At 39.4% G+C, this 25,309-nt stretch overlaps 1 protein-coding gene across 1 annotated transcript in view; it reads left to right on the plus strand.

The window, feature by feature from the left end:
• zfpm1 (zinc finger protein, FOG family member 1) overlaps positions 1 to 25,309 on the plus strand; it is an 81,023-nt gene that overhangs the window by 50,333 nt on the left and 5,381 nt on the right. Inside the window, exons 4-8 of the mRNA XM_065283331.2 lie at positions 3,347 to 3,480; positions 21,212 to 21,314; positions 21,389 to 21,607; positions 23,717 to 23,947; positions 24,042 to 24,269. Of these exons, the coding sequence (XP_065139403.1) occupies positions 3,347 to 3,480; positions 21,212 to 21,314; positions 21,389 to 21,607; positions 23,717 to 23,947; positions 24,042 to 24,269 (915 nt within the window). The remainder of the gene's footprint in view (positions 1 to 3,346; positions 3,481 to 21,211; positions 21,315 to 21,388; positions 21,608 to 23,716; positions 23,948 to 24,041; positions 24,270 to 25,309) is intronic.

Below are 25,309 nucleotides of genomic sequence, written 5' to 3' on the forward strand. Positions count from 1 at the left end.
TATACATTTATGTACATTTTCATCTTTTTCTTTCCACCTTTTTCTACATTCCTTCTTTCCTCCTTTCTTTCTTTCCACCTTTATTTATTTATTTATTTATTTATTTAGTTCCTTTTTCATCCTGCCTTTCTTTCATTATTTCTTTCTTTCTTTCTATTCTTCATTCTCTTTCTTTTTCTCTCTTTCTTTCTTTCTTTCTTTCTTTCTTTCTTTATTTCTTTCTTTCCACCTGTTTTCTACCCTTCTTTATACATTTATGTACATTTTCATCTTTTTCTTTCCACCTTTTTCTACATTCCTTCTTCCTTCCTTTCTTTCTTTCCACCTTTATTTATTTATTTATTTAGTTCCTTTTTCATTCTGCCTTTCTTTCTTTTATTCTTTCTTTCTATTCTTCCTTTTCTTTCTTTTTCTCTCTTTCTTTCTTTCCACCTTTTTTCTACCCTTCTTTATATATTTATGTACATTTTCATCTTTTTCTTTCCACCTTTTTCTACATTCCTTCTTCCTTCCTTTCTTTCTTTCCACCTTTATTTATTTATTTATTTAGTTAGTTCCTTTTTCATCCTGCCTTACTTTCTTTCATTATTTCTTTCTTTCTTTCTTTCTTTCTTTCTATTCTTCATTCTTTCTTTTTCTTTCTTTCTTTCTTTCTTTCTTTCTTTCTTTCTTTCTTTCCACCTTTTTTCTACCCTTCTTTATACATTTATGTACATTTTCATCTTTTTCTTTCTACTTTTTTCTACATTCCTTCTTCCTTCCCTTCTTTCTTTCCACCTTTATTTATTTATTTAGTTAGTTAGTTAGTCAGTTAGGTAGTTAGTTCCTTTTTTCATCCAGCCTTTCTTTCTTTCATTATTTCTTTCAATTCTTCATTCTCTTCCTTTTTCTTTCTTTCTTTCAACCTTTATTTATTTATAAAAAAAAATCGCCCTTTCTAACTTTCATTCTTTTTTCTTCATTTCTTTCTTTTATACTTGTTTATTTTCCATCTTTCCATCTTTATTTCTCTCTCTCTCTTTCTTTCTTCTTTCACCTTTATTTTTAAATTTTTTCACCTGTTTTAAAACTTTTTTATTTACATTTTCATATTTTTCTTTCCACCTTTTAACATTATTTCTTTCTTCCTTTCTTTCCACATTCTTTCTTTATTTTCTTCATTTTTGCCTTTCTTCATGCTCAATTCTTTCTTTCTTTTTTATTAATTTTTTCCTTCCTTTCTTCTTTCCACTTTTATTTATTTATTACCTTTTTTCACCCTGGCCTTATTTCTTTCTGTCTGTCTTTCTTTCTACCTGTTTTTCAGTCTTTCTTTTTATTGTGTCTGTGATTTTGCCTGCTGGTGTTGCATTTGTGATAGGCTTATTTTCTTGTTTTATATAACAGACTGGCCATTCTCCTGTCTGTGGATTCAGGCATTTGATAAGACCTTGCGTGGACACTGCCAGTGTGGAGTGGTATTGATAAGAACCACATGGACCCGTCGCCATGCCATCGATAAGGGTGGCATACATTTTTGGGAACCAGTCACGCAGTGTTATAGATTAGATTATATTTTCTCAGATTGTTCTTTACATTAGGATGATTTTATGTAGAAAACAGTAAATCACAAAAAAAATCACTTTACCTGGGTTTTCACAAGCAAGGTCACATAGTGTATGAGAGTATTGTTTACTGTAATATATATGAAATGCTGTATTACTAGTTGGAATCTGTTAAGTCTAAGGTTTAGCTTTGAGAATGATAACAAAAACGAAATTCAGTGACATTGAAGCACATTCAGTCCTAATAGTCCTATTAGGCGTATTAGTTCTTTATGCAAAATATTTTTCCTTTGATTTTGCAGTGAAATGTAATCTCAGCATGTTTTAGTAAGATTTATCCATAAGATTTTATTAAGACTTTGTTGTTTTCTTGTAAAAACATCTGACATTTTACCTTCAAAGACTTACCTGTTGGCAGTCACTATCTGCCAAACAGAAATGTATCTCAACAGATAGTGTAGAAATTGCTCATGAAGGAGTTACACCAGAGGCACATAGAGTTGGTCATTGGTAGTAATGGCTTGTGTACTGATAAGATCAGGTCATGTGAGCGGTCAGTGTGGGTTCTGATGCCCATCTTAGATTAAAAAACATAGACGAATGACACTATAACCCTCAGACCACTGATAAAAGCCCAGCATCTTCTGACTAATGCCAAACCTGACCCACCACTAACTAAACATTTAACAGAGATATGACAGCAATTTTCGGCATTTCAGAATTTCTTCTTATCTTTTTTAGTCTTTTTAATTCTCAAGGTTTTTATCCAGCATGTTTCTCTCTTCTTATTGAGCTCTCCCATTCCACCTATTCTCTCTCTCTTGCTCTCTCAATGCCCTCTCGCCCTCCCCCGCTCCACGTCTTGGCTGTGGGAAAGCCATTTTATCAGCGTCTGTCTGTTGTTCTCTGGTGGGGATAGATATAGAGAAGATAGATGAGTGTTTTGACATGGAGAGTGTTAGACAAACACTCTTATCGCTGTGGCACTTTAGCCCGACCCCCAAAAGCGAGGCTGGGGGGTTAGGCAGGGATGGGGATGCAGGAACCGGCTGTAGCACCATCGCAGGTCAATTGCTGCTAACTGCTGCCTCTTTCATAGAGTGCATTACGTGTTACACGGCTTTGTGTCAGCTGTGTCTCTATCTTTATTTGTGAAGCTTGTGTTTGTTCCTGTCAGGCCTGCGTTTGTGACTCACCAAAGCCTTGACTTCCATAGTTGTTCTTCTTATCGCTCATAGGAAGTACAAAAGTTCTCCATGTTTTGGGGCAGCGCCGGTGCTCGTGAGCATCAAACTCCCTCTAGTGGTGCTGATGCTGGACAGGTGGTTGCTAGGTGGATGCTTTAATGTAAAAAATAGGATTTTCACTCTTGTTTATAAATTCACAGAGTGAAATGTCACCATGCCTAATAAATTTATGCCAACTTCTTATAATATAATGAGATTGGATGCATCAAACTTTTATTTCAGTCTTTGACATGATCTTACTCAGTTAGTAATAAAGATATCAATGATTAAAATGATTTTATGTAGAAAACAGTCAATCAAAAATAATTACTTTGACAGGGTTTTCACATGCAAGGTCACAAATTTGCAAGTCGCATCTCTTTTTGACAAGATGCACAATTTGTGCTATCAATCATGTCTGTAACATAAGCATGTATTATATAAGTTATCTGCAGAATTATGATGCTTAGATCTAAAATCATCTGCTAATCATTTTAAATGTTTGTTCAGATATGTTTTAACACTGTATTAACACACACTCTCTCTCTCTCTCTCTTTGTGTCTGTATGTAAACAGATGATCTTATGCTAAGTGGGGCTGCTGATGACCTCAAGGTCCTGGCCCTCAGGGATCTGCCGGTTGACACTGTTTGGGGTCCATTTTCTGGCAGCATCCAATCAGATGAGCCCACTGATGGAGTCACCAGTGAGGTAAGGGGTCAACAACTAAAAACTGAAGATATTATAAATAGAGCCTGACCGATATATCGGCAGGCCGATATTAGGCATTTTCCAAACTATTGGTGTCGGCATTCATAATGGCCGGTAAATGAATATTTTAAAAAAAATGGACGAAACAGCCTTCATTAGATTTCCTCACTGTTGGTGTTTTTGACAGAGCGCTCTGAACCAGATCTGCTGGTGGGGTCCAGATTTAGGTGTCTAGCCACTGCCTGAGTCAAGTGATCAGCAATTTATATTTTGCTGTTGTTGTTATTTATCAGAACTTAACAGAATTTGTCTCCAGTCTTATTCAAAGTTAAAGTCTTTTAAAACTGGTAACTTTGATTTGGTTGTTGTTGTTTTAGTGTTTTTTGTTCAAAGGCCTTTACATTTCATATCTTAAGTTTGTATTTTTATAAATTTTATTTATCAGAATTTTAATATATTTTGATGTTCCTCCGTTCTGTTGTGACAATAAAAGAAACAAATTTCTTTTTAAAAACCATTATCATATTATTTTAGTTAAAACTCATAATAATTAATATAATAACTAATGTTAGGGAAATCTGTTAATGTTTTGTTGCGCGTTTCTGAAAAAAAAAACATCGCCTGATATATCGGAATATCGGATTTTAAAACCAACAAACATTTGTATCGGTATGGGCCTTCAAAATCCTTTATCCTAATTATAAAGTACCATCATGGTTTTATCATCCGATAACATCTGCGTATAATACAGTAGTACACACAATACAGTAGTACACACATTTGACGTTTTTGGAAGTGTACTCTTTTTTTTAATCGTTTTTAATGTTAACATTTACTATCATGTAAGGGTGTCACGATTTCGATTTTAAATTAAAATCGATCGAAATGAAGTCACAAACTCGTACTTCGATTTAAACAAATGAAATTGTCGATGCTGCTACGCCCCTATGTCACTTCAGGTCAGCTTGCTAAGTGAAAAAAAACTGCGGCGTCTGTGCCAGGACCGGTCGAGATCTGTTTAAGTTTCCCGACAACTTATTTCAGTTGCTTAAGAGTTATGAAAACAGCATTTAAACATGACTTATTGGGGTATAGTCTCACAATCTCGTCTGACGGTAATAAAAGCACGTTTTTAAGGTGCAAAGTACTGACAGGAATGTTCGTCTGACAGGAAGTTTTGTTTTATCAGGTATGTGCCTGTACCATATTTTTCCACTGGCAGCACGACTAACATTGCAGGGCATCTCTGGGTTCAAGGTCAGATATTATATTTCATAAAAGTCTAGTCTAAAAATGGCATAGCAACCTGTTCTTTCAAAAAAATGTAAAAACCGAGAATACCGTTGCCTTAGAATCGAAAATGTAATCAAATCGAGGATTTGGAGAATCGTCACACCCCAACTATCATGATATAGGTAATTGCAAAGAGGTCAGCAAAGTCACTGCACTTGTGTAAGGGCTTTGTGTTTCACAGTGAAACCAGGAAGACCATGATCTTTCTTCTGTCATGTGCTGTTGGTCCATCTGATCATGTGATGTCAGCTCTGGGAGAGGTTTCCTGGCTCAGGCCATGTTCTCAAACATTTCAGAGATAACGCTGACTAACACACAGAACCGTACGCTTTTACACACAAGCTTAGTTCCTCGCTTGGCTGATTTCCACAGAAGATGGATGCTCACAGAATGTTGGTATAGTTTCGAAACGACAGCTATCTTCATTCATTATAAACTTATTTGAGTGTGTGCGTAGTAAGTGAAAGTGTAGTGTTGGCAACCTCGCTGTTTATCACCCTTCCCTCCTCGGCTAACCTATCAAATTGAAGATAAGTAAGTTGGTTGTCTGGTGTCTAAATGATTCAAAGTAAGAAATAATCCATGGAAGCGTGGGTGTGCGAAAAGAAAATGCCGGTTTATGTTTTGAGTGAGTGTCATCTTTTTCCCCTCGACCATTTCTGGACAAGACTGCACTCCCCACTCCCCAGACGGACGCTTCTCTTTTATCTCAGCGTGGCGCCATCCTCCTGGACAACAAACCCCAGTGATTGATTTCTGCTTGATAGGCTCTCATTTCTAAGATTTCATATATTATGAGAATTTGTAAGGCCCCACCCCTCCCTGTACCTTTCCTTCACCTCCTCCTAATCTCTCTCTCTCACCCTTCCTCTCTCTCTCTCTCGCCTGGTTTTTAAAAAGAAAAATCTCGTTATCGAAGCAGGGCTTTGTTGATGATTTTCGGCTCAGAACTTTCACATTCGCATCCTATCGCGTTTGCTCTCGCTCCGCTATCTCCTGGTTGAAGGAGTGTGTATCTGGTGGAGATAGCGTGTCGAATCTCACATTCCTATGGCATCTCTCGTCGTCCCTCCACATCCTCCAGAGAGTCTGGAACTGTTGGGGTCACTGGGCGTCAGGGTCTGTCCTGTCACATCTGTGCTTTTCCTCAGTGACTTGAAATGGACTTACTAAAAATTGTTATCATATTTTTTATTTAAAATGCCCTTTTTTGGTACTTGAAGTAGATTAACTATATACACTCCTACAGAAACAACTGTGTGCAATTGTTTAAGTGCTTTTGATCAGGGCACATAAGCGAGAGGTTATCCCTGCCTCTAAAAAACAGAGAGATGCACTTTGTTATCCGTGTTGGTTTTTTTTTTTGGGTTGTGCTAGATACGAATGCAGAACGGCTCCCATTTCTGCATTGCTATTGTTCTTTCCACTTTGACTCTCCTGTTTTTTCGCGGAACACCGCCTGAAGCCGCGATGGTGGCGGGTGGGGAGTTCAAAGCGTTATCATGCACCGAGCGCCTTTTCATCATGTTTTAGGAACAAGCGTCCCAACTAATCCCCCAATAATCTCTTCAGGAGAACTCCTCCGATAAGCCCCGCCACCCACTGCTCTCCATCCCACTTTTTGTGGGGGGGTGCCACCAACCCCTTGCCACCCTAAAAGGACACGTCAAGGTGAGCGCTCTTCATCTTCTCTCGCTCTTTTCCTCCCTTCTTTCTCGCTCCAGCGGGGTTTGTTTACCCTTATTCAAATCTCTGGTTTATCTACATCTGTCAGTGGAATGATCTTGGAGAGCTTCCCCTCGCTACACATGCTTTTCCCTGAATGGAATGCATGAATACCCTTAATTATTGTTCTTCTTAATTGTCTGCATAATGATAAAAGAGGAATCAAGTAGGGCTTTAAATGGCAATCCAACTGGAAGTGTTGGGTGTTGGCACCTGTGACCTCTGTGTGGTCTCCGCTTTGCTCTATTGTGTTGTAGAGGTACAGAAATGCAGCAGATGGGTGATTCGCACGAATTTTAGACTTAGAAGGTGTCCAGCATCAGATGTTTTTTTTTTTCAAAAGCCCTTGAAGCCAATTTTTTTTTCACATATAAGATTAAGATCTTAACTAACTATAACTATTATTTTTAGAGGATTTAAAAAATATTTCCTATAAAATAATTTAAATTTTTTAGATTTTCATTATAAAAATTATCATTACCACAACATGGTATTAGATTAAATATATGCATTTACAAACTCATGTTTCGGTAATGAGAACTAAAAAGTTGTCTAGGTATGACAAACAACATTTCAACTTTTATCTGGAGAGAAAAAAATAAGAACTGCTTACCTGTCAGCCATCTTGAGCGTCACAGTCAATTATGCCCCTTCCAACTATTTTTTTAAAATGTTAGTTCCTTGAGGGATGATTAAATGATTAAAATTTGTTGCGGAGGACGAGAAAATTTTTCTTGGACACATTTATATTCCTTATTATGGTCTCTACATTTACCAATGATCATCAAATACCACATGTTTCTTTACTGTAAATGTTAATAGTATAACATGCATTGAAGCTTTTCATTTTTTACATTTTTTAATTATAAATATTTCCATGTCAAAGAACCCAAATCCAGTCATGGACACATTGCGGTAATGAAAATGTTCCCCTTAAATGTGAAAAAAACAACAACATTGGTTTGTATGATGTCATTTGAAATCATGTGCAAAATAGTACATGAAGAGATGTTTGCAACTGTATGCTTCTTCTTATTTTAAATACTCTTACTTTGCATTTACTTTTTTATCAAAATGTTTCATTACACCTCATAAGTCTAATTTCGCGAGAATCACCCAGATGAGTTGGAACATCTGATGGAGATGTTGGAGGAGAAGTTAGTATATTATATGTTATATATTTATAAATAATGGCAGGGTCACACATATAGACCGGAAAATGCGGGCTGATGTAAATGCATTCATCACCAGGTGTGTATATGGACTGATGTACGAAAAGAAGTGCAAAGAAATGCATTCTTAAATGTGTATTTTTGTATTTCACAAAAGGTGTGCAGGTTTAAATAGACATGAGGATGAGAAACTGATCACAGAATATTGGGTGAAGGAGTTCCTGTGACTCTGATTGTCATGTGTACTTAGATTCGAAGGGCTTATGGTTGAGAAAAAGAAAGACGGAGTGAATAGAGAGAGAGAGGAAAGCTTTCTCTATCTCCAAACCTGATCACCGGCAGATCAGGAGCACGCTTTCCAAGAGTGCCTCATTTTCAAATCTCTTATCTCGCCTTTTTAAGTATCACAGTTTCCTATTTTTACATGTCATTTGCATGCCGCTCATCTCACCTGGATGGGGTTTTCTTGGAGGGGTGTGTTTGTACGGATGTACCGGTGTTGACTACATGCCAACGTAAAACAGTCCAATGTTTCCCATAGAGGTCAGGTAAACCCAAACGTCTTAGATTAGGCCATGTTGTAAATAAAGTACAGTATGTTTGGGAGGTTTTGGGTTCATGAGTGCACAGTTCGCTTGGTTCTGTGTGAGCGGGTGAGACGTGAAAAAAGAGAAAGATGAATAAAAGTAGAGGAGAAAAAAGGGAATGTGTGTGTGAGAGAGAGAGAAGCGGATGAGAGAAGGTTTCTGATTGTTATCGCTCTTCCTTTTCTTCTCTGTATTTTTGGAGGATTCACACACTGACCTCTTTGTTTGGGACAGTATGAACCCCCATTTCAACACCCCCCCCCCCTTTGGGAAAGAAACCATTTCCTGTGGAGAGCAGATAGAGAGAAGGACCGAAAGCAAGGGGGATGGAAAGTGAGAAAGGAGTGTGTGGAGAGATATGGAGAGGAATAGATAGTGGGAAGAAGATGGAGACAAAGAGTGTGGCGGAGCATGAAAAGAGGGATATGGACAGATGAGGAGAAGGATAAAGTTGGAGAGATAGTGAAACAGGAACAGAAGAAGATAACGGCAAAGTAAAAAGCAGAAAATGGGAAAGTGAGGGAGAGAAACACTAAGTACCGAAGTAGCATACAGTGGGTGCCTTCGTTTACAAAACCTGAATCCCATTCTGTTTTCCTATTGTGAATCAGTATATACAGTACTGTAGTGGACATGAATTCAGTGACTAGTATGCCTGTGAGCATTTAAGGGCTGTTTACACAACATTTCCAAAATTAAACTGGAACGTTTTTTGCGGTTTAGCTGTTGGTTTACATGACGATGGTGGTTTGGGGTCCAGAAAATGCAAACCTTTTTTGGCATTTTATAGTCCAGGGTCACTTGTAGTGATCGTAGAGAAACTTACCTCATTATCCATTTAAACAGAACTGCTGCACTGTAAAAAAAAAAATACTTGCACTTAAATTTGTTTAATCATATACAATTTCTTTTAATTTGCTTAAGTGATTTCAACTTAATTTTTTATAATTTATAACAACTTGCTTGTCAAAAAAAGTTTATTAAACTTAAAAATTTAAGCGCCACAAGGAATTTTTACAGTGTGGATGCTTTTGTCATTTTGATTGTTATGTTGGCTTGAGAAAGCCAACATACTGTTGTTGCACTTAAACTTATTATGTTGGCTTTGAAAAAGCCAATATATTGTTATTGCTATTAAACTTATTAGTGGTGCTTGCATTTATGCAAAGCATCACTATTACTATTGCTCAGGGATATTATTATTATTATTATATTTTATTCTTACATCCGGACACTTTTTTCGGCGATTAACTCGTCCCGCACGCTTTGTTGTAGACCCATGAAAGAGGGCTCAAATCGACTGGATTATTGAGGAGAGGTGTGCTATGACTTTTATAAGGGATCGGGTGCAGGATTTCCGAAAGGGGGGCGTAAAACCACCCCCAAAATCCCATTGACTTAACATTGGGCCCAACTTTGATGGGTCATAGCTCCGCTCGTGGATTTTGTAGAAACATGTGGGTTACAACATTTTAAGAGGGTGGTAGGCTCTGTAAAAACATAGATCACAATGGGGTGTAAGTTGTACCCCTGGGGTGTAAGAGGTGCCCAAAAGTGTCCCAATGAAAAGTCAATGGGGCAAAATCCCATAGACTTACCATTGCAAAAATTTTGACGGGTCATAGGTCCAAGCCAGGATTTCATAGAAACATGTGGGTTACTAAATTTGAAAAGGGTGCTAGACTCTGTCAGGACGTACCCCACAATGGGGTGTAAGGTTACCATAGCAACTATTTTGGGCACCCTAGCAACCTATACCATTGACTGCCATTATAAAATGCCTAGATGGATATCTTTGCAGCACAGTGTCATAGAGACATGGGGGTGGGCTCATTTTACTCAGGCATCCAATCAGTCTCTCAGGATCCTTACAGACTTACTAAGCCACGCCCCTAGCAACCACTTTTGAGCACCCTAGCAACATAAAATACAAACAGTTATATCTCGGCATCAGAACATCTTAGAGACACGGGGGTTGGACCGTTTTACTTGTGACTAGGGGTGTAACAATTGGGCACATCATTGGCCACTCCCAAGCCACGCCCCTAGCAACCAAATTTGAGCACCCTAGCAACTGAATAAACAAAGCCTTATATCTCCGCATCAGAACATCGTAGAGACACGGGGTTTGGACCGTTTTACTTGTGACTCGGAGTGTAATCACTGGGCACATCATTGGCCACTCCCAAGCCACGCCCCTAGCAACCAAATACAGTACCCTAGCAACAGAGTAAACAAAGCCTTATATCTCGGCATCAGAACATCGTAGAGACACGGGGGTTGGACCGTTTTACTTGTGACTAGGGGTGTAACAATTGGGCACATCATTGGCCACTCCCAAGCCACGCCCCTAGCAACCAAATTTGAGCACCCTAGCAACCGAATAAACAAAGCCTTATATCTCCGCATCAGAACATCGTAGAGACACGGGGTTTGGACCGTTTTACTTGTGACTTGGAGTGTAATCACTGGGCACATCATTGGCCACTCCCAAGCCACGCCCCTAGCAACCAAATACAGTACCCTAGCAACAGAGTAAACAAAGCCTTATATCTCCGATTCAGAACATCGTAGAGACACGGGGGTTGGACCGTTTTACTTGTGACTCGGAGTGTAATCACTGGGCTCATCATTGGCCACTCCCAAGCCACGCCCCTAGCAACCAAATACAGTACCCTAGCAACAGAGTAAACAAAGCCTTATATCGCCGCATCAGAACATCGTAGAGACACGGGGTTTGGACCGTTTGACTCGTGACTCGGAGGGTAATCACTAGTGGATCCCATTTTTTTCCCTAGCAACCAAATACAGTACCCTAGCAACAGAGTAAACAAAGCCTTATATCTCCGCATCAGAACATCGTAGAGACATGGGGTTTGGACCGTTTGACTCGTGACTCGGAGGGTAATCACTAGTGGATCCCATTTTTTTCCCTAGCAACCAAATTCAGTACCCTAGCAACAGAGTAAACAAAGCCTTATATCTCCGCATCAGAACATCGTAGAGACACGGGGGTTGGACCGTTTGACTCATGACTCGGAGGGTAATCACTAGTGGATGCAATTTTTTTCCCTAGCAACCAAATACAGTACCCTAGCAACAGAGTAAACAAAGCCTTATATCTCCGCATCAGAACATCGTAGAGACACGGGGGTTGGACCGTTTGACTCGTGACTCGGAGGGTAATCACTAGTGGATGCCATTTTTTCCCCTAGCAACCAAATACAGTACCCTAGCAACAGACTAAACAAAGCCTTATATCTCCGCATCAGAACATCGTAGAGACACGGGGGTTGGATCGTTTGACTTTTGGCTTGGAGTATAATCATAAATTGTCCCACGAAACTTGCCACGGCAAGCACCACTCACATTTTCTTCAGGAAATGTACCTATCTAGTTATTATTATTATTATTCTTTTTCTCCCCCCAAAATTATAAACACTAACTCGTCCTAGGGCTTTCAAGCTACATGCACCAAATTTTCCACAGACCTTCAGACTGGTCTGACTTAGTGTGCTATATCTTTTCTAACTGATGGGACCTTCCGAATTCCTAAACGGGGGTCTCGAACACCCCAAAATTTCCATTGACTTAACATTGAGACAAACTTTGACGGGTCATAGCTGTGAGTGAGAAACTTGTAGAAACTTGTGGCTTACCACATTTAAGGTGGCTGACAGGCTCTGTAAGAACATACATCACAATGGGGTGTAAGCTATACCCCTGGGGTGTAAGAGGCCCCCAAAATTTCCCATTGACTTATAATGGGGCAGGAAACATGCCCATATAAGGGAATAAAAGCATCCCAGATGGAATATCTTTACTTTAGAGTGTCGTAGAGACATGGGGGTTGGACCGTTTTACTTGTGGCTTGAAGGTTGATCATTATGGGATGCCATTTTTCTCCCTAGCAACCAAACTTAGTACCCTAGCAACGGAATAAACAAAGCCTTATATCTCCGCTTCAGAACATCATAGAGACACGGGGGTTGGACCGTTTTACTTGTGGCTTGAAGGTTGATCATTATGGGATGCCAATTTTCTCCCTAGCAACCAAACTTAGTACCCTAGCAACGGAATAAACAAAGCCTTATATCTCCGCTTCAGAACATCATAGAGACACGGGGGTTGGACCGTTTTACTTGTGGCTTGAAGGTTGATCATTATGGGATGCCAATTTTCTCCCTAGCAACCAAACTTAGTACCCTAGCAACGGAATAAACAAAGCCTTATATCTCCGCTTCAGAACATCATAGAGACACGGGGGTTGGACCGTTTTACTTGTGGCTTGAAGGTTGATCATTATGGGATGCCAATTTTCTCCCTAGCAACCAAACTTAGTACCCTAGCAACGGAATAAACAAAGCCTTATATCTCCGCTTCAGAACATCATAGAGACACGGGGGTTGGACCGTTTTACTTGTGGCTTGAAGGTTGATCATTATGGGATGCCAATTTTCTCCCTAGCAACCAAACTTAGTACCCTAGCAACGGAATAAACAAAGCCTTATATCTCCGCTTCAGAACATCATAGAGACACGGGGGTTGGACCGTTTTACTTGTGGCTTGAAGGTTGATCATTATGGGATGCCAATTTTCTCCCTAGCAACCAAACTTAGTACCCTAGCAACGGAATAAACAAAGCCTTATATCTCCGCTTCAGAACATCATAGAGACACGGGGGTTGGACCGTTTTACTTGTGGCTTGAAGGTTGATCATTATGGGATGCCAATTTTCTCCCTAGCAACCAAACTTAGTACCCTAGCAACGGAATAAACAAAGCCTTATATCTCCGCTTCAGAACATCATAGAGACACGGGGGTTGGACCGTTTTACTTGTGGCTTGAAGGTTGATCATTATGGGATGCCAATTTTCTCCCTAGCAACCAAACTTAGTACCCTAGCAACGGAATAAACAAAGCCTTATATCTCCGCTTCAGAACATCATAGAGACACGGGGGTTGGACCGTTTTACTTGTGGCTTGAAGGTTGATCATTATGGGATGCCAATTTTCTCCCTAGCAACCAAACTTAGTACCCTAGCAACGGAATAAACAAAGCCTTATATCTCTGCTTCAGAACATCATAGAGACACGGGGGTTGGACCGTTTTACTTGTGGCTTGAAGGTTGATCATTATGGGATGCCAATTTTCTCCCTAGCAACCAAACTTAGTACCCTAGCAACGGAATAAACAAAGCCTTATATCTCCGCTTCAGAACATCATAGAGACACAGGGGTTGGACCGTTTTACTTGTGGCTTGAAGGTTGATCATTATGGGATGCCAATTTTCTGCCTAGCAACCAAACTTAGTACCCTAGCAACGGAATAAACAAAGCCTTATATCTCCGCTTCAGAACATCATAGAGACACGGGGGTTGGACCGTTTTACTTGTGGCTTGAAGGCTGATCATTATGGGATGCCATTTTTCTCCCTAGCAACCAAACTTAGTACCCTAGCAACGGAATAAACAAAGCCTTATTTCTCCGCTTCAGAACATCTTAGAGACACGGGGGTTGGACCGTTTTACTTGTGGCTTGAAGGTTGATTATTATGGGATGCCAATTTCTTCCCTAGCAACCAAACTTAGTACCCTAGCAACGGAATAAACAAAGCCTTATATCTCAGCATCAGAACATTGTAGAGACACGGGGGTTGGACCGTTTTACTTGTGGCTTGAAGGTTGATCATTATGGGATGCCAATTTTCTCCCTAGCAACCAAACTTAGTACCCTAGCAACGGAATAAACAAAGCCTTATATCTCCGCTTCAGAACATCATAGAGACACGGGGGTTGGACCGTTTTACTTGTGGCTTGAAGGTTGATCATTATGGGATGCCAATTTTCTCCCTAGCAACCAAACTTAGTACCCTAGCAACGGAATAAATGTTAGCTTCATTCTAGCTTCATGCTAAGCATGTTAGCTTCATGCTAGCTTCATGCTAATCATGCTACCATCATGCGAGCTTCATGCTAATCATGTTAGCTTCATGTTAGCTTCATGCTAATCATGTTAGCTTCATGCTAGCTTCATGCTAATCATGCTAGCTTCATGCTAATCATGCTAACTTCATGCTAATCATGCTAACAGCCAGATAGCCTACTAAAATAAACTTCTGTCAAACCATTTTAAATGTTCAGGCTACGCTTTTTCAAGCCAACATAAAGTTTGTCCTCAAACTTTAATATCTAGTTATTATTCCCTCTTCTTTTCTTCTGAGACTAAAATTTCTAACTCTAACTCGTCCTAGAGCTTTCAAGCTACAGCCATCAAACTTTGGACAGACTTTCGGTCTGATCTGACGAGGTGTGCTATATCTTTTCTAACTGATGGGACCTTCCGAATTCCTAAACGGGGCGCTGAAACACCCCAAAATTTCCATTGACTTAACATTGAGACAAACTTTGACGGGTCAAAGCTGCGAGTGAGAAACTTGTAGAAACTTGTGGCTTACCACATTTAAGGAGGCTGACAGGCTGTGTAAGAACATACCTCACAATGGGGTGTAAGCTGTACCCCTGGGGTGTAAGAGGCCCCCAAAATTTCCCATTGACTTATAATGGGGCAGGAAACATGCCCATAAAAGGGAATAAAAGCGTCCCAGATGGAATATCTTCACTTTAGAGGGTCTTAGAGACATGGGGGTGGGCTCATTTTACTCAAGCATCCAATCAGTCTCTTAGGATCACCCCAGAGCTATTAAGCCACGCCCCTAGCAACAATTTTGGGTACCCTAGCAACATCTCCCATAGACTACCATTATAAAAAGCCCAGATGGATATCTTTGCACCAGAGTGTCATAGAGACATAGGGGTGGGCTCATTTTACTCAGGCATCCAATCAGTCTCTTAGGATTCTTATTGAGGTATTAAGCCACGCCCCTAGCAACAAAATATGAAGACCCTAGCAACATAATAAACAAAGCCTTATATCTCTGGATCTGAACATCGTAGAGACACAGGGGTTGGACCGTTTTTCTTGTGGTTTGACGTGTAATCATTATGGGATGCCAATTTTCTCCCTAGCAACCAAACTTAGTACCCTAGCAACGGAATAAACAAAGCCTTATATCTCCGCTTCAGAACATCATAGAGACACGGGGGTTGGACCGTTTTACTTGTGGCTTGAAGTGTGATCATTATGGGAATGCCAATTTTCTCCCTACCAACCAAACTTAGTACCCTAGCAACGGAATAAACAAAGCCTTATATCTCCGCATCAGAACATTGTAGAGACACGGGGGTTGGACCGTTTTACTTGTGGCTTGAAGGGTGATCATTATGGGATGCCAATTTTCTCCCTAGCAACCAAACTTAGTACCCTAGCAACGGAATAAACAAAGCCTTATATCTCCGCATCAGAACATTGTAGAGACACGGGGGTTGGACCGTTTTACTTGTGGCTTGAAGGGTGATCATTATGGGATGCCAATTTTCTCCCTAGCAACCAAACTTAGTACCCTAGCAACGGAATAAACAAAGCCTTATATCTCCGCATCAGAACATTGTAGAGACACGGGGGTTGGACCGTTTTACTTGTGGCTTGAAGGGTGATCATTATGGGATGCCAATTTTCTCCCTAGCAACCAAACTTAGTACCCTAGCAACGGAATAAACAAAGCCTTATATCTCCGCATCAGAACATTGTAGAGACACGGGAGTTGGACCGTTTTACTTGTGGCTTGAAGGGTGATCATTATGGGATGCCAATTTTCTCCCTAGCAACCAAACTTAGTACCCTAGCAACGCAATAAATGTTAGCTTCATGCTAGCTTCCTGCTAATAATGCTAGCTTCATGCTAGCTTCATGTTAATCATGCTAACATCATGCTAGCTTCATGCTAATCATGCTAACTTCATGCTAGCTTCATGCTAATTATGCTAACTTCATGCTAGCTTCATGCTAATCATGCTAACATCATGCTAGCTTCATGCTTATCATGCTAGCATCATGCTAGCTTCATGCTAATCATGTTAGCATCATGCTAGCTTCATGCTAATCATGCTAGCTTCATGGTAAATCATGCTACCTTCATACTTAAACATACTAACAGCCAGATAGCCTACTAAACTAAACTTATGTCAAACCGTTTTAAACGTTCAGGCTACGCTTTCTCAAGCCAACATAAAGTTTGTCTTCAAACTTTACTATCTAGTTTCTATTTGTCGCTCTGTAGAATATTTGGAACCCCGACCGAGGTGGTACTTAAAAAAAGTATCGGGTACTATGCACTGCGCCCAGTGGAAAAGCCCCCAAAAGTAAGCTGACCCGAACCAAAGCAAACCGTTGGGGAACTTTGCAATGTAAGTGCGCCGTTAGTGTATATTTAGTTTTAGGGTGCGAGGTCAGATTGAGACACATGCCTAAAGAATGCCTGTTTAAATAATGATATGGTGTCAGTTCACATCAGATGTTTTTCCTTCTCGATAGGCTTGCCTCACAGAACAAATGCTGTCATATCTTAATCAAACATTTTTGTTTGATCAAACCTTGTTCCCCACTATCATAATGGGCATCAGTTTTACTGTATTTGCACACTGTTTAATACCTTTTCTACCATGTTAAACATTTACGCATGGAGCACATTTCAGAAATGCATAAATGATTTCAAAGAGCTGCCTGTCCTTTGGCTACCAGCAAATGAGTTCAGACTATTTGATTTGGTTTTAATTGGGTTTGTAGACCTGTATGGCTTTAACTCAGGGTCATACTGTAGGGTCACAGTCCTTATTTCACAGGAAAAAGCTTTTTTGCAGATTCTCCACCCCTGCAAAGGGAGACATTGAATACATCATTTGCATTCAACTTTCATCGCCGTCAGAGGAGGACGTGATAACGCCACGTACAAAGCCAGACTGCGTGAGCGTGTTGAATGTGTTGCGGTGCGATGGTGATGCACAAGTGTGCGTTCGTGTGCCTGCGACTTAAAAAGGTGCATCTACCTATTTTCCTGATGGCGTGCATGGGTAAGGAGCATGGGGGGTGGCTGCTGGTTAATATCAAACCAAATAATTAGATTCGCTATCAGGGCGGCGACAGCAGTGTGGGGATCAGGCAGATTAAAGCGCGGCCGTCGTCATTAATATTCATGAAGGAGCAGGGCTTGGACGAGGGCTTAGACGGTTCCTCAAAGCTGTGCACTCGACAGGGTTTAAAGCGGCACTCTCAAAGTACCCTAGTTTCCTGCATGTGATGGAGTGGGGGGTATATTCACCAACACCAAGGTTGCTCTCTACATCTAGCTTTCTTATTGTTGTCATTTTGCCACCCACGTTAAACCCAACTGTGGCGTTACAAATCAATCACCTGCATTTATTTAGTACAGTGACAATATGCAACATCATTTTATGATTTATTTAAGACTCTCCATGCAGTTTAATCACATTGGTTCCTTTTGTGTGATGCACCTGATCACCTGACCACTTACAGATTTCCTCTGTTCAGCAGGTGAGATATGGACTCCCTCTGTTCGCCTTGATCGCTATGAACCTGTTATTGTTCACAATTCATACTGGGTCATACAACCATTTACATCTTCATTTACCGTCCGTGTGCATCTGCGTGTACGAATCTGACTGTGCGTCAATATGTGTGTGTGTTTAATTAGAGCGAGCATTTGTCTGGAAGTGTTTTGTCAAAGGCGAGGTCTCACCACGCTGCCCTCTGCTTTTGTGAAGCTTAAAGTCGAGTCGTTAAATGAGTCTGAAACAAATTAGCAGAAGCACGCAGCACTTATGCCACAGACGGCTCCAGCATTGGGTTTCAAATTAAAACAAAAGGAGCCCTATCTGCTTATCAGCACTAGTTCCCCATGAAATACAATACGGACCGTATCTTCAGGCAAGAACAGACAGAATTAGAAAGAAACCCTTCAGCTGTCCTCTTCTGCTGCCCATCTCTTCCTCTCAACCCATCGACTGGTGGCTTTTAATCCTGCTTTACACATTTAAACTGATGTCCTTTTTCCTCCTGTCTTTTACAGTTCATGTAGTAGGTTGTCGATGATGACAAGTTCAAAGGCGCGTTTTTGACCTGGCTTAGTTAAGGGCCGTGACGGTTTTCTCGAACATGAGGTTATTAATGAAGTGGCCCTACTAAACTGCTGCCACCTAGTGGATCGGATCAGACGCACTCGAAAGCTTTTTCAAGTTCACTTTTAGGCAATTATATCCTGATAAAGAGCTTGTTCTCAGTTCTCCTACAGTACATAGTGCCTAATAAAATTAGATTAGGATTTATATAATAGAAGATGAATTCATCTTTTTGTTTTTTTGTTTTTTATGTGCTTACATGTATTTTTTAGTCTTAAGTCTATGAGCAGTGAGAAAGTGGATTACAGCTATTGATTTAATGTGTTGCACAGATATAGCGAAATGATATCACAAATGTGTGTATATCGCAATGTGCAGATAGCTAAAGTTTGCAACAATCCAATGATTATTACTTACTTTAGATAATTTTATTACTTTAAAAATACTTTTTAAAAATCCTTTTAAAAATCCTTATTAGTTGTTGTTATTATTATTTTTATTAGTTATTTAAAAATACTTTAAAAAGTTATGTATGCAGATAGAAAAGAGACTGGAGAGAGAGTGATGCTTTTCCCCAGAAAGAATGTGAAATGTATGTTGTTTTAAATTTTGTAAAAGTGTTTAAATTATATTTTATTATAATTTAAACCAGTGGTCTCCAACATGGTGCCCGCAGACCAAAACATTTTAATATTTATTTATTACATATTGACTTATTTTATAAACAATGATAAAACATATTACCAAATAAAATAAAATCAACAAGTAAAACAAAGAAGTTTTGAGTTTTTAAAAAATGTAGCCCTCCAGAATGTTTTATCCATTGTGGTAGCCCTTGCTCACAAAAAGGTTGGAGACCCCTGAATAGGCATGGGCCGGTATAAGATTCTGGCGGTTTGATTACATTTTGCAAAAATACCATGGTTTTGCGGTATTGCCATTGCAACACTAAAATGTGTTATTTTCAAATGCCAGGTAAAAATAAATCCTTTAAATTATTATATGCTTTAAAAAAATATTTCCGTAATGTATATTACATGTAAACATCAAATAAATCACATTACTTAATGATTACTTAATTTTATATAAACACAGCGCATACCTTGGAGACGGTATCACAGAACATTTCTGTTTAACAGAACTGTTTAAAACCTCGGTATACCTTGAAACCGGTAACCGGCCCATGCCTACCCCTGATTTAAACTCATTTTACAAACATAAAGCATTATTGTATCACATCTCATATGTGACCCTAGACCCCGAAACCAGTTATAGGGGTCAGTGGCTTGTTAAGTTAGTACAATATTTGGCCGAGATACAGCTATTTGAAAGTCTGGAATCTGTCGCTGCAAAGAAAATTAACTTTAAAGTGGTCCAAATGAAGTCATTAGCAACACTATCCACTCATAAAAAATAATGTTTTGATATATTTACGGTAAGAAATTAACAATATGTTTTACATATTATCCTAATGATTTTTGGCATAAAGAAAAATTTATCATTTTGACCCATACAATGTATTTTTGGCTTTTGCTACAAATATACCCATGATACTTAAAGGGACGCTCCACTTTTTAAAAAAAATATGCGCATTTTCCAGCTCCCCTAGAGTTAAACATTTGAATCTTACCGTTTTAGAATCCATTCAGCTGATCTCCGGGTCTGGTGCTATTACGCCCTGCCCGAAAATAGTCCACCTTGGTTACTTTCCATAGCATAGGGACTATTTTCGGGCAGTGCGTAATATCACTATGCCTGCTGTAGCCATGTTACAGCAGCAAAGTCACTGATTATTACGCCAGAATGAGAGTATAGTTCCTAGCCATTTCGAACTAGAAAATCGCAACTTTTAATTCTGTCAGTCTTAGTACACGATGTAACTACAGAAGAGTCAAGTTTTAAATAGAAAAATATTGAAACTCTTTAGTTATTTTTAGCGCGATGCTAATGGTCTAATCAGATTCAATGGATTGTGCTAAGCTATGCTGAAAGTGCTAGCGCCAGACCCGAAGATCGGCTGAGATTCAAACGGTAAGATTCAAATGTTTAACTCTAGGGAAGCTGGAAAATGAGCATATTTTCCAAAAAAGTGGAATGTCCCTTTAAGACTGCTTTTGTGGGCCAAGATCACATATATTGCAAGATTGAGCAAATTATCGCATGTTGTTGATGTCTGATATTTGAGATGTTATAACATTTGCTTCTGTGTTGTCACCCACACAGCTCTTTTAAAGCTTTTGTATGGGCAGGTCCATTTTCAACAAGCTGCTGGGTTGAAAAATACTCAATATTACCCGCATTGTATATTTTTTCCACCTGTTATTGTGCTCTGCCTGAGGCTTTCTTTTTCTTCCTTGTGGCATCTCTGCTCTGTCCCTTGTGGCACAATAGCTTTGTTTTATTTGTTTTATTAGATCCTTGTAACAAGATCAATCTACAAAAATAATTCCTCATCCTCACTATTTATATTGGGTGCTGTGTTCTTTAATTAAGTGAAAAAAATGTTAAAACCGTAAATTATCATAGTCTGAAAAACTGAAAAATAATGTTTTAGTCAGCAAGTCTTGTTTTTGTTGTATGATATCAAATTTCAAAGAGCAATGTTGATTTTAAATGGCACATTATCAGAAGGAATGGATTAAAAAGTACAAAAATCATAAGGATATGAATGGATGTTGTGGTCTTACTGAAAAATAAAGATGCCAACCACATCACAAAAACTTTCAAACCTGCCAGAGTGGTGTTAAGTCACTGTTGAGAGGAATTGACTATAGATTTTTTTTGGTGAAAAATATTATTTTGGTAACCTGAACCTATTTTAGATCTACTTCAAAGTGTTTTATTTAGTCCTGACCTAAATCTGTGTTACCTTATACTGTTAATTACAAAGCTGACTTTATATTTTTTTTCTGTGTGTAGAACTCTGTAATGTCCTTGGAGTGTGTGGAGGCAGACTGCTGGCTCAGGAGGATACCCGTGACCTCATGCACCACCGAATCAAACTGCATCATCTACAGTCAGGGTAATGCACCAAAACCTCTCACAGGTGTCTCGCAACCATTAGATAGAAACTAACAATGCCTGTTTATTTTACAGGAGGTGCATTATTCTGTAAGCTCACACAGGAGCTGTCCAGTGGAGATGCACTTGTGGCAACCCTGTCCTGCGCCCATGCGGATCAGTCGAAGGCTGTTCAGACGTCCAGCGTGCGGGTGAAGGAGGAGCCAGCGTATCCCGCTGCACTGCACTCGGAGATTCAGCTCCTCCCACAACAGGCTGGCATGGCTGCCATCTTAGCAACTGCAGTTGTTAACAGTGAGTCACTGCGTGCGGATAAACACAACATGCCTTTACATTTTCCTGCTGGTTTTTTTATTATGTTCATGTTTGTGATGCAGAGTGGTCGGACACATTTGTATATAAAACATAAATTGTGAAGCGTAATGAAATATTATGGGTTCCCACCGATCATGGAATATCATGGAATTTGAAAAGGTATTCCAGACATTGAAAGTCAGGGAATTTTATATGTTTTGGAATATCAGGAATTTTTGTTTGCTGCTTTAAATTTAAGTTTCAATTTATCAAAATTTAATCCGCTTGTGACGTAAGGAACACTGGCAGCATCTGAAAACTCTAAATTGCTGTCTTCTGCAGCAGCATTCCAAGGCAAGAAGGCATCAAGGCATGCCGGATCCAATTTTAGGTTAACTTCCTGACCCCTGAGATCTTGTCCCACAATTCTATGCGTGTGCGTGCATGAGGAATGTGATTGGTTAAGTTCGAAAAAATAAAATGGCAGCAAAGAAAGCATCTGGAGCACAAATTTAGTGTAAATAAATGCATATTTTCACTTTTTACACCTTTTAATTGCATTTCTAGCGAGACATTAGTATTTTAGTTTTCAAATATTTGAATAGTTATCACAAAGGCGCTCTCTGTTTATATTTCAAACACGCTGCCTTTGAAGTGTGTCCGAAACCGTTTCTCTTAGCTGCCTTCATGCCTCCAAAGTCATTGCCTCATGAGGCAGCGAGGCAACAAGTCAGCTGCCTAAGTTTTCGGACGCAACCACTGTTTCCGGATCCAAGTCTCTGCTGATTTCAAGGGATTTTTATAATCTCACGGTGTGCACATTATCCAGGCTTATGGCATCCAGGACATAGGTCATGGAAATTCAGCTTTTCGGAATTTGGGTCAGGGAATTTGACATTTGACTTGGAGTGGGAACCCTGTGTATAAGAAGTATTGTGACTTAGGTCTGCCTGTCTCTTAATTTATTGGTAAGGGAGAATTTACCTAAAAATAATAATTTGGTTATCATTTGCTCATCTTTTCTGTTTTTTTATTAATTTGCATAAAAGAAATCATAATATTTTGCCATGATGTACTACAATATACAATTTTAAATGAAAACCACAATGTCTTGATAAAAATACCATATTTTAGTGCACCATGATATTCAGAGCATACTTCAAAAATTCTTTAAAGTATACAAAAGTACTGTCATGGGCCAGGTCTAATAAAACCGTGGTTGTAAAAATCATTGTAGTATCAGATGTAGTTTCACAATACTTGGGGCAAATTTGTTAACATTAAAAATTGCTAGTAGCCACGTAGTACCCGTGGAATGAAATCCAAATGTTGCATAGTGACTTCATCCTTGTGGTTTCTCACTGTGCTTGTCATTTGTGATTATACACCAGTAGGTGGCAGTGTGGTGTCAGTTCAGACACCAGTAGGGTATTCACTGGCTGGTACAATACAGCAGGTTCTCTCCACCACATAAGCAAAACTGTGTGGGGAGTGGGAGTGGACACAGTCATGCCATGATGAACACATGAATAATCAGTGTAAATAAGACTAAAACACAATCAGCCTGACTAAGCTTAGCTGTGATAGTTGGAGGGAATAATTGTGACGTTGCTCCCAATATCCAGTTTAACATGTGTCCAGACATCAGATAGTACCGTTTACACATACATGCGCACACCTCGGACACCTCACAATCTCACTGTGCCCGTTGCTGTGGAGATGATGTGTGATTGTTTGTGTGTAAATGCAATGGTTGCATTATAAAACATCACACATCACCCCACATACAATTAAATGCATGAAATAATATATCTGTTAGAATACACTGCATCGCATATGATATCAGAAAACTATTGTGACCATCTTTGAATGCTGTACTTGTCAGTGTTAGTCAAGTATAACCTTTCCAATTAACCAAAGTTTGTTTATAATCGTACACTGCAAACTCCATTGTTTACCAGCACTCACTTAGAACAAGAAATGATGCTTTCACCATGAGCGGATATCCTCTAAACATCCTCTCCATGAACTCTTTTAATCTTCAAAAGATAATCAGTTGTGGGCTGCCTGTTGCTTTGTTCTGATTGGTTGTATTTTGTGCGTGTGCAGAAGATATTTTCCCATGCAAAGATTGTGGGATCTGGTACAGAAGTGAGAGAAATCTTCAGGCCCATCTCATGTACTACTGCGCGAGTCGGCAGAAGCAGCAGACCGCGGCCTCTCCACCACAGGACAAGCCTAAAGACTCGTACCCTAATGAAAGGATGTGTCCCTTCCCACAATGCAACAAAAGCTGCCCCAGTGCCAGCTCTTTGGAGATCCATATGAGAACTCACAGCGGTGAGACATCCCCCTATGAATTTTAATGATGTTTTAATGAAGCTTCTTTGGTAAATGATCATTTGGATTGTGTGTGCTAATGTGTGTATTTCAGGAGAGCGCCCATTTGTGTGTTTGATTTGCCTGTCGGCTTTTACCACAAAAGCAAACTGTGAGCGGCACTTGAAAGTCCACACGGACTCGCTGAACGGCGTGTGTCACGGCTGTGGTTTCATCTCCACTACACGAGACATCCTGTACACCCACCTGGTCACGAGCCATATGGTTTGCCAGCCTGGGTCTCACAGTGAGGTGTACTCGCCAAAACTCCCTCTGTCCACAGGTATCTGCACTTTTGCTACTTTACCCGAGGGGGATTAGACTTAATCCTTATTTTTGGAACTTCATTTATATTGGTTAGTCTTGAAATGTAATGCTTATTATATTCACTGTATAAACTTGTTTTTTCTCTGTTTATATAAATTCTGGCATTTCATTTTGCACCGTGTAACTAGGCCGGACAAAAATCTTATGTTTTTCCATAAATGGATTTTATTTCTGCCCTGTCCGCAGTGAAATCTCTTTGGTCCAAAGTAATGCTTTACAATATTAACTTTCAAATATGTTTTTATTGGCTGCTGCTGCGTTATGCAACAATTTAGCATTTATAGAGGACAGATAAATTATTAGTTACTAGAAACTCATCACGCCACCTTCGTTTAGGACATCTAACATGTCTCTTTTTAGGCAAGGTATTTTCGCTATGCTACTTTTGAGGTGCCTTAGCGACAAAAGATTAATGTTAATCATGTAAAAACTGCCTTAAAAACTATTTAAGGAGTGGAAGGAAAACATCTCACAATAAACTGACATTTGCAGTCAGTTTGTCTAAAGTTTTTTTTTTTATGACTCATGGTAGTCCAACACGCACAGTGATGAGCGGGTGTTCATGTAGCTCAATTAGTGACGCATTGTGAAAGGCCAAAGGTTGTGGGTTCAATTCCCAAAACTGATAAAATAGCTTAAATGCACTGTAAGTCACATCAAATAAAAGCATTGATCAAATGCATAGATGTAAAATGCAAATATAGAGAGATGATAGATTATATCAAGGTTATATCCTGTTACCGAAACTCTTATCTTATTCAAATCTATTCACCTAATCTCTTTTACATTACATTACATTACATTACCCTTCAAATTGCGCATATAGAAATTGCAAATTGAAAAAACAGCCAATTTCACAAAAACTCCCATATATGGCAAAAAAACTTTTTACGGTCACATGAGGCATTTTGAAAGAGGTGTATTTCGCAAAACTGCAATGGAAACAGTTTATTTGCATAATGTATGTAAATCACATCTCTTTTGATTTAAAATTAT

This window comes from Paramisgurnus dabryanus, chromosome 9 (genome assembly GCF_030506205.2).
Source record: "Paramisgurnus dabryanus chromosome 9, PD_genome_1.1, whole genome shotgun sequence".
NCBI classification, from domain to species: domain Eukaryota; kingdom Metazoa; phylum Chordata; class Actinopteri; order Cypriniformes; family Cobitidae; genus Paramisgurnus; species Paramisgurnus dabryanus.